Consider the following 14,100-nt stretch of genomic DNA (forward strand, 5'->3'; position numbering starts at 1 on the left):
CAACTTTTAACATCAAACATGTAATTAAATATGATAAAAACAATATAATATAGATATGTTATGTTATAAAGCAACAATGCACAATTACATGTTTGTTTTAATATGACTTTTGGTCAAAAAGTAAATTTGTTTATAATAAATACTACATATAAATTGATGAGACATTAAAATTTTCATAATATATGTTACATATTTAAATTTCTTGTTCGACAGTAATTTTTTGAAATTAATATGCTTGGAATTGACTGGATTCATACATTTGAAATTGACTTTTGCTAAATTGACAAATTTATTGCTGTACTCTAATTGTTATTTGTAATTTTAAAGATAAAAACGCAAGTTGTATCATATTTTTTTACCTGATACTTATTCCTACATAAATGTATCATTCTAAAATGAAAAGCACAGTCGGTTTTTTTCTAATACATCAGGATTTTGAGTAAAACAGGAGATTGTGTTTATTTGGGGACAAAAATTCAAAGGAATCTTTTGTATACACAACATAGCTAACGTTTGATAATTCATTCTGAAATGAAAAGCACAATTGGTTTTTGGCTAACGCATCAGGTTTTTGAGTAAAATAGGAGATTGTGTTTATTTGGGGACAAAAATACAAAGGAATCTTTTGAATAAACAACATTTCATAACTAATGTTTGACAATTCATTCTGAAATGAAAAGCACGATCGGTTTTTGGTTAACGCATCAGGTTTTTTAATAAAACTGGAAAATGTGTTTGTTTGGGCACAAAAATACAAAGGAATTATTTTATAAACAGCGTTTTATAGCTAATCCGCAAGTTATAAATTTTTGCAGCTTGCAATAAATATGTTTATATTTTTTTAACATAGCAACATTTGATTTATCTATCGTAGCAGGTTTACCAACGTAATGGATACGTACGTAACTGCCAAAACTGAACCAAGGCTTGCACAAGCCTAGTAAAGAAGGCAGTGACCGAATTATTGAAATAATATAAATAAGCACTTATATTTATTAGAATTTGATAGATATATATTGTAGTATGTATATAGTTTTCTTTTTAAATTACCATTTACTTTAAAATATACATGTATAACATACATAACATACAGTGCTTTGTACAATTTATACTGCTTATACTAAAATGTGTAATATTATATTTACTTACTCACATCAAAATTAATATTGATACATAACACAGATATATATTTTTTAATTGAATTTTATGGAAGTAAAATACAAGGTTGAAAATTCATACAGTAATAAAGTTATATTTTACTAAAATGAAATCATTAAAAAAGATCTTCCTATATTTATTTATTAATAAAACTTTTACATAATAAATGTACATTGGCTGGCTAATTGGTTAGAAGCAATATCTTCCAAGTAAACAAAAACAAACTAGTGATACAGATCAAAGGATCAAAAAGTTTTAAAAACAATTCACAAACATAATTAATTTGTATATTATAAATATATCTGTAAAAACAACGAAATACAGTAGAACAATGATTACTTACGATGTTATCTTGTTTTTTTGGATAAATAAAAATATATACTAGAAACTTTTCAATGTTTTATTAAACCATTTACAGGTTTTATCTAATAACAAATATTAGGCTGATGCGGAATGCGAGGCCTCGATATAATATGCAAGAATGGAGTTGGCAAAAGAAGGATGAAAGTAGACCGAATGCAGTCAAAATGCGATCCCTCAGAATAACGTACGGCAAAATGAATGCTCGAACGGTGAAATAAGGAAAGCATGGAAGGCTGAGATAAGTATTGTTGATAAAATTAAGAAAGGCGTGTTGAGATGGTTTGGACACGTGGAACGAAAGAGTGATGAAAAAATAGTAAAACTAATTTATGAGGTGAGTGTAGTAAGCAATAAGAGCAGAGGAAGACCGGAGAAAACTTAGCATGGTTAAGTTCATCTAATACTTGGACAGGAGTTGGAATATTCGGCGGGTATGTATGAGGATATGCATGAATGTGGAAGAACCAAAGATTGTTTGCAAAGACATGGTGGTGTGGCATTCTGTCCTCCTGCCTACCTATGCGGTAAGCGGCGTGATGGTTAGATAGTTAGTTTATATCAATTTTTGACATCTCAACATAGATGAAGAAGAATATAAAAGTCTGGACATTTACGGGGCTTACGACGGTCATAGACTGGTTTACACGTATAACATTCACCAATTCTACTCACGATTGCCAACCACACTACTCCAATTCTTGGAACTTCTATATGTATTGTTCAAATTCAAAATATTGCTTGAATTCACTAGAATTTGATTAGAGACATCTATGGACAGATGAAAGAGCTTTTTGTTGAGAAACTCTTTTGTTCAGCGAGCTGAATATGTGTAACTGCATAAATTATTCCATATATATATGTAAAGTACTTGTGGTTTCTAGTTAAAATTCGATACTTAAGACTGGAATAAAAAAAAGATTAATATTTTCGTGATATAAAACATAGTGGTCCTTACCCTAGAATAATTAATTGTTTTTAAAACATTTTCGTTGTTATTGTCAACCATTTTTGGCATTGGTCTGCAGGAATATAAGAGAATAATAACAATTTAACTATCATAAGCAATACATATAAAGTAGGAATCGTTCTTAATAAAATACATAACAAATAATTTTATGCGCTCCTGGTAACAATAATATTAATTAACAGTAATTTTTTGACATCTGAACGTATATGAAGAAGATTATGGAAGTTTACGTGTTTACGGGGCTGTCATACATTGGTTTAAGCGATCACTTTATACAAGTGTAGTATTCACCGTTCTACCCATAATTTGCGTTGGTGAATGTTGCACATGTGTAAAGTGACCACTTAATCAGCCTATAAATAAACCTATAAATCACCTCATGAATAGGTCATAAGCCCTGTAAATACCCAGACTTCCATATTCTTTTTCATCTACATTGAGAAGTAAAAAAATAAGAAATATATTTAATTTATTCCACTATTATTTTCTTTGATAAAATGTCGTTAATTTTAAGAGTATTTAATAATTATAAAAAGCTTGATATATTATTTAATTAATATATCGCTCACTCCTTTCAAGAACGTCATAAATCAAAAATTGTCAATTTTCAGTCGTGCATGTTTTCGGAATGCCCAGAAAATGTACTATATCCCAGCAAAAGAAGCATATCTTTAACTTAATATTTACCCGCTACAGGCCAGAAAATGTTGTTTTTGCATTTTGAAGAAAATGTATTGTTTAATTATATTTTTTAAATATATTAAATATTTTTCAAATGGAGAAAAAACCTTCAGGTTTTACCTAAAAAGATCTGTTGCACAGTAAAAAGTTCAATAATAGGCTTGATATCTATTTTTTAATACACTGTGTTATATTTTAAAACATTAAAAACGTTCTCCTGAAAAATTGAGTTTTTTGATTTATGATTATTTATTTCTTGAAAGGAGTGAGCGATATATCTAAATATCCAGGTGGCACAAAATTGATCATCCTATCGCAAGATGTTATACTTTTTGCAAATGGCGTCATACGTCAATTATATTTGACATTCGTAAACTAGATAGTTAATAACGGGCACAAATGTGTATCAACGTCGATACCAGCCACTTGACGGATATCATCTTTTTCACTTTACAGAAAAAAATTTTTAAGTGTAAATAAAGATTTTCGTTCCTCAAAGTAACTCATATTTGTCTAGATCTTCCTTCTCGATGTCATGTCGCCTAAGGTCTGGGCACTGCTCACTGCCTGCGCATCTCTATAAGATAAAGTGTGTTACATCACCATATTGTGTATGTGGACAAGAATAGGGGATGCAAACCATACATTCTTTCAGCGTCCGCTCACAACAGAGAAGGAGAACTTTCTAAATAGCTTAACACGGGCAGGAATCTAACTCCCCACCCAAATATCCACCTTTCTTTCTGAACCTAATTCTAGAATTGCGGTCATAATTTCTAAAATGATAAAGCTAAACGCATTTAAACCATGAAATTTTGTATTAATTGTTATTAGTATTTTTTATAATTTTTTTGTTTGAAACATCCTTTCACTGGGTGACTAAATAAGTTATAAAAAAAGTATATTTTGTCCGGCTCCGTGGTGTAATGGTCAGCGTGTTTACCTACCGTGCTGGAGGTCCCGGGTTCGATTCCCAAGGGGGTTGAAAATAAATATAAGTGATTTTACACTATAATATTTATTTAATATTACCCTGGACTGGTTCCTGAAGCGCAAGAGTGATCACCTTGCCTTCATGTAAGTAATGATCAAGATAACATTGCATCTATTCGATGCAGTGCCCTATGCACCGTTGGGTGCGGATAAGGATTATAAGTAATATTTTTTACATGTAGTAAAAAAGTTGTTCAAAAACAAATTTGGATGATTAATTTTGCGTTACCTTAAATGCGTTTGTTTACTGAAGCTGTCTCGTTTAAAAATGTCAAATATGATTGGCGTACAATGCCATTTGCCAAAATTATAACATCTTCTGATAAAGTGATTAATTTTGTGCCACCCTGTGTATACCTGTACCATATGTGAATTTAATAACAAATGTTTTAAACATTACAAATTTATGTTTTTAAAGAGATATACAGTAAATAACAAATTATACGTTATCATTTAAATAAACATACTTAGCATAATTCGAAAGACAATTATATAAATAATACAAAAACAGATGATATCCTGCCGATTGTTCCGACTCCTGACCTGACCACTTTTAAGTATTTAAAATACTCTATCATGCCAAGAATTACTCGACCTTTCTCTGCTCCTATTTCCAACCACATTTGCCTCTTGTTTTACCGTTCTTTCCTTGCTGATTCGTTCCACATGGCCAAACCACCTCAACACTCCTTTCTTAATTTTATCGATATAACACATTTTCTTGCATCCTTTTCTTATTTCACCATTTGATCACCCATGATCGTTTTGACGCACATACAGATCAGTAGTCGGTATAATCGGGGAGTGTATACAGGAAACACATGAATGTGGAAGAGGCAAAGAATGACAAAGAAAGACAGAGTGGTATGGCATTCTATTCTCTCTGCCTACCCCTGCGAGAAGCGGCGTGACACTTTTAATCTTTTCGATTGGGTTGTTTACGAATTTTAAATATATTCATTGCTTCACAAGCATTATGAAATTAAAACAGATAAGTATTTTTTTTTACCAGACTGAACCACAGCAACGTGTGGCCGGATACAGCGAGTTATTCATAAATACATCAATTTCGTTTAATTATTTTGGACATGACATTAGTTCATTATATTTTTTGCAATGAATAAAGGTCTATAAAAAATAATTGTTACACAGTGGAACCCCGGAAATCCAAACTAATTGTAGCTGTGGCCTGTTCAGATTTGGAAAAATTTGAATTAGCCGAGAAATTTGTATTACAGTACCTGTGTGAGTTCCTTTTGTGTTTTTTCTTGTTCATTCAGCTCTAATGTTAATGAAGTACTATTTGGCGTTGTTTCTTTTAAGGTATATCCACGGGAGTTCTTTGCGATCCAAAAATGCCATCCAAATTAAAGGAAAAGTCTACCAATCAATTATCAGACCCGGTTCCGAATAGCACCTTGTCTTGGCAACTAGAATCCGCTGAAATGCGAATGCTTAGATGGTCAGCGGGAATGTCCCTTAGAGACAAAATAAACAGTTCACGCCTTCGTGGAAGCCTGGGCGCAACACACATTAATAGGAAGGTAGAAGAAAGACAATTGAGATGATGTGGGCATAAAGGACGCAGAGAACCCTAGCACGTTGTAAATCAAGCAATAGCAATGGATCTTCCTCGAAAGATATCTAGAGGAAGACCAAAAAATTCACGGATGCTGCAAAGAGAGAACATGGTTTGAAGACATGGCCTAGACGACGTTGTCCATGACAGAAGGACCTACAACCTGAGGACGAGGAGAGCTGACCCCAGCAGTCTACAAAGACGATAAGTTGAGTTGTAGCCAGGAAGAAGAAATCCACCTTTTTACATTTCAATCTAATATTACAGTACTTGAGTAGCAATACAGGTACCTACTGTGTACTGTATACTTCATTAACTTTTCAATCATTTTCAAACAAAATACATTATATATAATAATAAATTTGCTTTTTTTAAGTTTTAATTTTAAATCAAACACAGATTTTTTGAGTCTACTAAGTTGTATTTCATTAACAAAAAACACATAAAAAATTATATTGTGACAATTGTTTCGCCTTGTTAGGGCATTATCAAACGAATGTGAAGATCAAATGGACTACGGTCCTTATGTAGCTATACAATACTAAGTGACAGTTTTAACATGTGCAGCAATAATTTATGGGAGACAACAGTAGCTAATGGGGGATGTAGGTATGTACCCTTATATTTGTTTTCTGGGAAAGGAAGAATTTATTGACATGGCCATATTTTAGAGATTTTAATACAATTGTTGGTAATATTATTTTTAAGAATTTTTATATGTAGATGTAATTATTAGTTTATCAATAACGCATCATCTGTGTTTGATTTAAAATTAATACATAAATTAAAATGGAGTTCTACAAATTAAACGCCAAGTCAATAAATAATAAATTTGCTTTTCAGTCTTTGCGTGTTTAAAAAAAATATTTTCCCACAAATGTTTTTCTTCATAATATTGTTCAGATTTCCTGAATTCCACTGTAATTGAACTATCTAAATAAAATATGCTATCTGTAATTATGAATGGCAATGCCTCAACAAAATACTTACTGTAAAAAGAAGAAAAATAAACTTACCATAAAAACGTTTTTACAATACAAAAATGAGTTAAGTACGCTTTTTTAAACACAATAAGATTTTTTTTTAATAGTGTAAAAATATTTATTTTATCCTTAATATAAATTGGTTTCAAATACTGTATAATATAATACTGCATGTATAAATTTGAATCATATTTTTCGTTGTTGTGTAAAAACGTTAAACTGGTTCAAATGAACGTTCTCAAGAAAAATGGTCAAAATTTATGTTTTCTTCCTTCTACAGTCAATATAATTGTATCAAGGTCAATAATAACAGGACTTCTAAATGGTAATATATTACAGTAAACCTCTTTAATGTTGAGATAGGTTTCGCGTTACCGGAGGAACTTTATATAGGGTTAATGTTTTAAATTGTATTTTTACATTTTAACCAGGAGAAATAACTGAAAAAACGCGCTTAGAGTGTCAGAAATGAATACTCTAAGAAGCATATCTGGCAAGAGTCTATAAGATAGAAAAAGCAACGCCAGGATAAGGGAAATATGCGAGATCGTCGCCTCCGTAGTGTAATGGACATCACGCTCGGCTACTATACTGGAGGTCCCGGGTTCGATTCTTAGGGAGGGGTCAAATAAATATAAGTGATTTTTTTCTCACTAATATTTATTCAATATTATCCTGGACTGGTACCTGAAGCGAAGGGCTGATCACCTTTCCTTCATGTGTGAACAACGAGATAACATTGAGTTTTATATGATACAGTGCCCTATGCACCATTGGGTGCGGATAAGGGATAGAATAGGAGAGAATGTTTTTAAATTGTATTTTAATTTTAAATGACTCATTTCAGTGTTTTCAGTCTGGTTAAAATCTAAAACAACAATTTAAATTTTATCCCATATAAGATTTCCTCCGTTAACGCGGTACCCATCTCAACATTACAGGGGGGTTAGCTGTAATCGTATATGATGTAAACATGGCATACATAACAAAAACGTTTAACGATGGAAATCTAGTTCATATGTAATTTTGATTATTGTGAAGTTTTTTGACCGAATTAGCCTTCAACAATTTTAGACAAAGGATTATTTACCATATGGATGATATATCAATATTACAAGTGTCTCCATTTCGGATGAAGCATGTTTTTTAATAAAGAAGATAGCGATCACTAAAGCCAGCCAAATGCCAGGTCGTTAAGTCATGCAGTGCTTAGATTTCCATTGCGGTGACTCGAGTAGGTCCCGAATACCAACGACAAACAATCATTCATGTAAAAATGATAGATGCTTTCTACTAAGTAAAGAGGCTTACGATTTAAACCTTGTGTCTATTCAGAACCATGTATAATTTTCAGAGTTTGACTGTTTTAAAAACATTCACGCAAAGTATAAAAGGTTTCTAATTAATCGATGAATCAATGTATTGATATTTTGCATTTCAACAGCATTGTTAACTTTGTGTTATGGTAATATAACATTCTCTCTATCATTCATCATTACCTTTGTGTAATACAACTTCAAATTAATACTCCGTGACCATTTCATCATCAGCCTATAGTTGCCCAATGGTGGATTGTTTATTCCAAAACCGATAGTCATGAAGCAGTGTTTTTAAGAAGTATTACACAACGTGAAAGATGAACGATAAAGAGAGAATGTATCGGTTTTAGTTCAAACTAATTTTGTTGCATTTTGGCTTCATTTGGTCATAAAACTTCTAAATCAAAATGTGTGCAGTCGAGAACGAAGATCACTAGCTTCTAATTCCCGGACGTGTGATACTAAGTATGGCCAGGAACTTTAGTCCGCGACTGTAGGAAGTACAAATAACAATTACGATTACTTTTAAAGTGTAGAACGCCGGTGTCGGTTTAGTAGAAGCTCTCGCATTCGGGGAAGTGGAGGTCCCCGAAGATGTTCAGCTCGTAGAGAGACGCAAAGGTGATGAAAATCAAGTACCATATCATCAGGATGATGCCGTACTTCCTGTCCAGCTTCCAGCCGTTCAGGTGGGTGGCGAATACGAGAAATATCACTGTGCTGAGCAGAGACAGAGTGGAGTAAGTCAAACCTGGAAATAAACGACTTCTCTTCAAATTCTGGAGAATAATTCGAAATAGTGTCGATGAATAATGGTTGAGTGGAAATGCAATGACTGTAAACGTCTTTGCACTGTTCCGTGTCTGTCTGCTGTGCTGGTCGGGGTTGTGGGCATCTGTGTACCGGCCAACGTCGAGTCAGAATCGGATCTAGCTGACTAATTGAACTAAACACTAATCCCTATCACTGTCAACACTGGGGTACATTAGAAAATTTGGTGATGGACTTACAATCTTGTAAAAATGATAGATGCTTTCTACTAAGTAAAGAGGCTTACGATTTAAACCTTGTGTCTATTCAGAACCATGTATAATTTTCAGAGTTTGACTGTTTTAAGCAGATCTGTCAGGAAGCCTAGATGCTTCTGTATCAGATCTGGACATGCGGTGGGACAGCTTTCAATATAGCAGAATAATTTGAATTCGAATGAGCCGCGCGTGAATGCTACACATAAACAGAACAGTGTGTACTAGTTTCTAAAATTTTTTTAAAAAATATTTTTGAATATAGTTTTAACATTTAAAAAAATGGTATTTAGTCAGCATATTGTGACTTAACGATACATTAAAGAAGTGAATGTTTTAAGTAAGGCTCTCAGGTGGCATGCGAAGTTATACATGGCCTAGCCAACTAGTTTACCCTTAATAACTTAGGGTATCCTAAAAATTTCAGTGATGCGCAAAGCTAGTAGAAGGGTTTCAACCATGTCTCTATTGAAGGATCACCATTGTAGTGGTTCAGTATACCTTAGTAGAAACCGTCGATCTACCAAATGTTCTCAGAATTGATTTGATTGTTCTCTAGAAACTTAAACCCAACATACCTAACAAGAGTAAGTTCATAAGGAACTCTCACGAGAGGTGGTATCATACATGATAAAAATAGTGAAGAACATTGGTAACATAAACCAAGCTAGGATACAAAATGCCGCACCCTCTTCTAGTGGAACTGAAGGCCTGTTGACGACAGTCAACAGTCCGGCTTCTCCTGAGGAGTTTTACATGGTTTTCTCCAAGCAATGAGTAAATGCAAAGATTTAATTTATATTTGAAGTACTAACTTTGTGATTTTTCATTTTATAATTAAAATGTAACTTTGTTTTAAAATCACTACAAACATGCAAAGATGTTCCTTGGCTCATATTAGATTATCCCTCCTGTTCCCAACACAGATTATTATAAAACATGTTTTTTAGCTAGAAGAAACAAGATTCCACATGTATATGATAATCTAAGGTTCGCTGTCCATTTAAGGACATAGCCGAATCACCACAAATAAAACTTAATAACCCAACATACCTCTGCTGGTGACATTCACGTGAGATCCTGGCTTGATGATGGCAGTTTGAATGAACCAGGGAAGTCCCAAGCAGATGAGGATGTCGAACACATTGGACCCCACTGCATTAGACACGGCCATGTCACCATATCTGTAAACGGGCAAAAATATAATCAAAATAACTGAGATTACCACCAACTTGAGACTTGGCCAGAGAGATATTAATTTCATTTTATGGTGTCTCAACTTGAGAGGTGGTATGGACATGTGGAGCGAATGGATAACGAGAGAATGACTAAGAAAACATATGTGGGGAATGTGAGCGGGAGAACAGAACGAAAATGGGCAAAGATCAATCAGAACCTAAAATCTGGTGGTGTCAATAGTCTGCGTTATCAGAAAGCATGTATGAATAGATGTATATATGTGTAGAAAGCGAGGAGTTTAAAAAGTGTGGCGTTCCATCCTCTCTGTCTACTCCTGCAAGGAAACGGCGTGATGGTAGTAGAAGAAACTTGATATGAAACATCTATCATTCCTCTTTATTTGAAAGAAGGTGGAAGTCTGACCATTCCAGGGCCTTACGACCTCATATTTAGCTAGTTTAAGCGATCATTTTATACAGTTGTGTAATGTTCACCATTCTGCCCATTATTGAACATCCATATTGTATTAATTCTTGAAACCTATATAAATGCAATGGTCCCTAAGTGAAATCTTCCACGTGTCGAATTTAAAATTTCTTCTCTTCTTCTTCCGCTTGGTGTAGGCTTTGTGGCCTGTTTTTAAGAGGGATAAGCGTCGTGCTTTTTTTTCAAAGGATATACAGCATTTACTTTGTGATTAGTCATTTTTTCATTATATCTTTCGTTGCCTTCTCCACCTAACAACACCTTCAATCTCGCATATATCCTGGCGTTCCTTATTCTGTCTCGTAGACTCTTGCCAGATATGCTTCTTAAAGTCATAATTTCTGACACTCTAAGCGCGTTTTTAACGTTTTACGATGTTCGCTCTAATTGTAAATAAGATAACAAAGAAAATTGAATGATTGTACGTGAATTTCTTGAAGACTTACCCTTCTTTGATGACAGCGATGCTGCTCAAGGCGTCGGGAACGGACACTCCTGCAGCCACGAACGTGAGTCCCATCACCGTGTCTGGGATGCCCAAGGTGCTTCCTGCAATACAAAAGGTAATCCATGAACTAACAACACTCCTGAATTTCCGGGATGGATGGCTAAAAATCCCGGAAAATCGATTTCCTGGTTAATTATAATCGATTTGATGGTGGATTGTACACACTAGTTAGTATTAATTTGCATGCCCCGCTGGAAGTGATAGGGACTTTGAAAGCATAAGTAATCATTTTTGAAATCTTTGACTGCAAAAAACTTAGCATGACTTATTAAATGCCGATATAAGATGCAAAAATATGAAAGACGTTTTTTTAATGGATGGGTCCAAATGGAAACCAAGAGTTTCTTTACCAAACCTAGAAATATGGCGGGAACTTTCAGTGATGTTTTATCTCAAGTTACTTACTTATTTCAGCTTTCATCTTGTGTCCAGTATTAAACAAAGGCTTCCCTCTTGGACTTCCACAGTTCTCTGTTAGAAGCGACTTTCTTCGAGTATAGGGCCGCCACTTTTTTAATGCCATCGAACCAACTTGTCTGGGGTCTACACACGCTTCTGCGACCCGTTCTAGGCCTCCAGTCGAGTATCTTCTTCGTCCATCTATCCTCAGACATACGTGCCACATGACCTGCTCAGTTCCACTTAAGTTCTGCGATTCTTTGAGCCACATCTGTTACCTTGGTCTGTTTCCTTATCCAAAAATTTGTTTTTCGGTCCCTAAGGGATATGTTTAGCAAGCTTCTCTCCATTCCCATTTATATAACCCGGAGTTTACCTATACCCTTACAAAACGAATCGTACTCAAGTTGAGGTATCTATAATATTGATATATGATCTGTAGGCTCGATAATCCTGTATCTGAGAATAAATACAAGGTGTTAGCACTTACCAATGATGGTGATCATCCAGACCATGATGTAGGAGTAGAAGGAGATCCAGATCATGGAGATGATGAAGGTGAAAGGATACCAGTTGCGGTACTTCTCGCTCTTGCAGTCAGGCGTCGTCTTACGGCACAGGAAGTGGATGGGGAACACAATGTACCAGGCGGCAAGCCCGAGCACTCCTGGACAATGGAAATATAATATTATTTATTTTAATTAATATTATTTACTTACTTTTTATTATTTAAGGTGGGGTTATTATAGGAAGGATGATCTTCTTCTTCATGAGCCTTCTGTTCTCGACTGCTGGATACTTCTCTTACCCTTCTTTCTATTTCCTCCGGTCGGTTGCTGCTTGCAGCGAGTTTCTACATCCAACATTGCTGTGGGAGTAGAAAATGGCTGGAAAGACAAAGTCGCCTAATTTGTCGGACCATTTCTTTTGGGGTCTTCCGACACCTCTTTTGTTCTCCCAAGGCCTCCATCGTAAAATTCTTGGGGTCCATCTTGTGGGGATAATTTAGTGTGGGCCTATCAGGAACTTCCTCAGCATTTACTTATTGCTGGGAGGAAACCAAGTAAAAGTCCTCAGGAAAAGCCGGACTGTTGACTGTCTTTAACAGACCTTCTGTTCCACTAGGGTTTAGAAGATGATACTTTTGACGTCTAGTGGAATTGGAATGGGGAAAGAACTCTGGGGAAGGCAACAAAGAAGATGATATGCGCATGTAAAGAGAATGGAACCATCCAGACTCCCCCACATTGCACTATATGACTGACCTTGGGCAGACCATCTAAGAGATGGATTGACAGCTGGAAATCTACAGGACGAGGCTAATCCCTCTTAAAAATAGGCTACAAGGCCTACAGCAAAAAGAAGAAGGCTTAATTATTTAATGAACACATTTTATACTATAGGCGAGTTTTACAGTCCTCAGTACTCTAATTGCCGTTTGCAGGAGACTGTAATCACAATTACCAAATTTTCTACTGCTGTAGAGAGACTGTTTTTTGCTTATTACATTGCAATATTTAAGGTTTATAGTGACATCTGTTGAATTTTCATTAAAACTATGAAGCTTTATATCATGAGTGTACTGGCAACAAAACGTTATCTCGAAAATATGCAATTTAAACTTAATGATGCATATTACAAAGTTTTCAACGTTCTATAAACTGGCAAAAAGTAGTTTGAAATGTCATATTTATGTGGTTTTACAAGTAAATTCAACTTTAACCCTTTCTAGACCCCCAAAATTAAAAAAATCTAGGTAGACAGTTACATTCCAATTGGAAAAAAATGATTTGTACTCTGCTCCACATACTATTTTAATAGATATGTGGGAAAAAAATGTAAGCTTGCATTTTTAATAAATAATACTACTTTTGAAAAAAAAAGTGGAATAACATCCGACATGGGACCTAAGAGGAAAAAATCGATGTCGAATGAGATTCGACATTGGTCCAGTAAGTGTTAAGTTTAATATTGGGTATTTCAATCTAATAGAGCTATAATATAAAACCCTTATCCTCACCCAAATGGTGCATAGGGCACTGTGTCATATAAACGCAGTGTTATCTTGATCATTTATACATGAAGGAAAGGTGATCAGCCCTCCGCTTCAGGCTACAAGCTTTAAATAACAGGGATTATTCAAACAGGCATTTAGAGTTATCGTTTTTTGCCAGTACACACACGATAATAACAACTACTACTACTAAAACCCTTATCCGCACCCCAATGGTGCATAGGGCACTGTGTCATATAAACGCAGTGTTATCTTGATCGTTTACACATGAAGGGAAAGGTGATCAGCCCTCCGCTTCAGGTACCAGTCCATGGTAATATTGAATAAATATTACAGTGAAAAAATCTATATTTATTTTACCCCCCTTGGGAATCGAACCCGGGACCTCCAAAACGGTAGCCGAGCGTGCTGACCATTACACTACGGAGGCGGCGATAATAATAAAA

At 34.7% G+C, this 14,100-nt stretch overlaps 1 protein-coding gene across 2 annotated transcripts in view; it reads right to left on the bottom strand.

Annotated features, from left to right (window-relative positions):
• Positions 1-4,005: 4,005 nt before the first annotated feature.
• The window catches only part of LOC148307256 (putative sodium/potassium/calcium exchanger CG1090), a 30,164-nt gene continuing 20,069 nt past the window's right edge, over positions 4,006-14,100 (bottom strand). The window contains exons 12-16 of one of the 2 annotated variants that reach the window (XR_015837886.1): positions 12,131-12,307; positions 11,180-11,282; positions 10,122-10,252; positions 7,317-8,794; positions 4,006-5,996 (exon numbers count right to left, since the gene is read on the bottom strand). Coding sequence is in view for 1 of the 2 variants with exons in the window: in XM_088263780.1 (XP_088119906.1) it covers positions 8,595-8,794; positions 10,122-10,252; positions 11,180-11,282; positions 12,131-12,307 (611 nt within the window). In the remaining variant the exon portion in view is untranslated. Of the gene's footprint in view, positions 5,997-6,141; positions 8,795-10,121; positions 10,253-11,179; positions 11,283-12,130; positions 12,308-14,100 lie in introns of those variants that run through there. The other variant, XM_088263780.1, reaches the window with a different exon arrangement.

The sequence above is a fragment of the Brachycentrus maculatus genome, unplaced genomic scaffold (genome assembly GCF_059751285.1).
Source record: "Brachycentrus maculatus isolate JH-2025_06_01 unplaced genomic scaffold, ASM5975128v1 h1tg000203l, whole genome shotgun sequence".
In the NCBI taxonomy this organism is placed as follows: domain Eukaryota; kingdom Metazoa; phylum Arthropoda; class Insecta; order Trichoptera; family Brachycentridae; genus Brachycentrus; species Brachycentrus maculatus.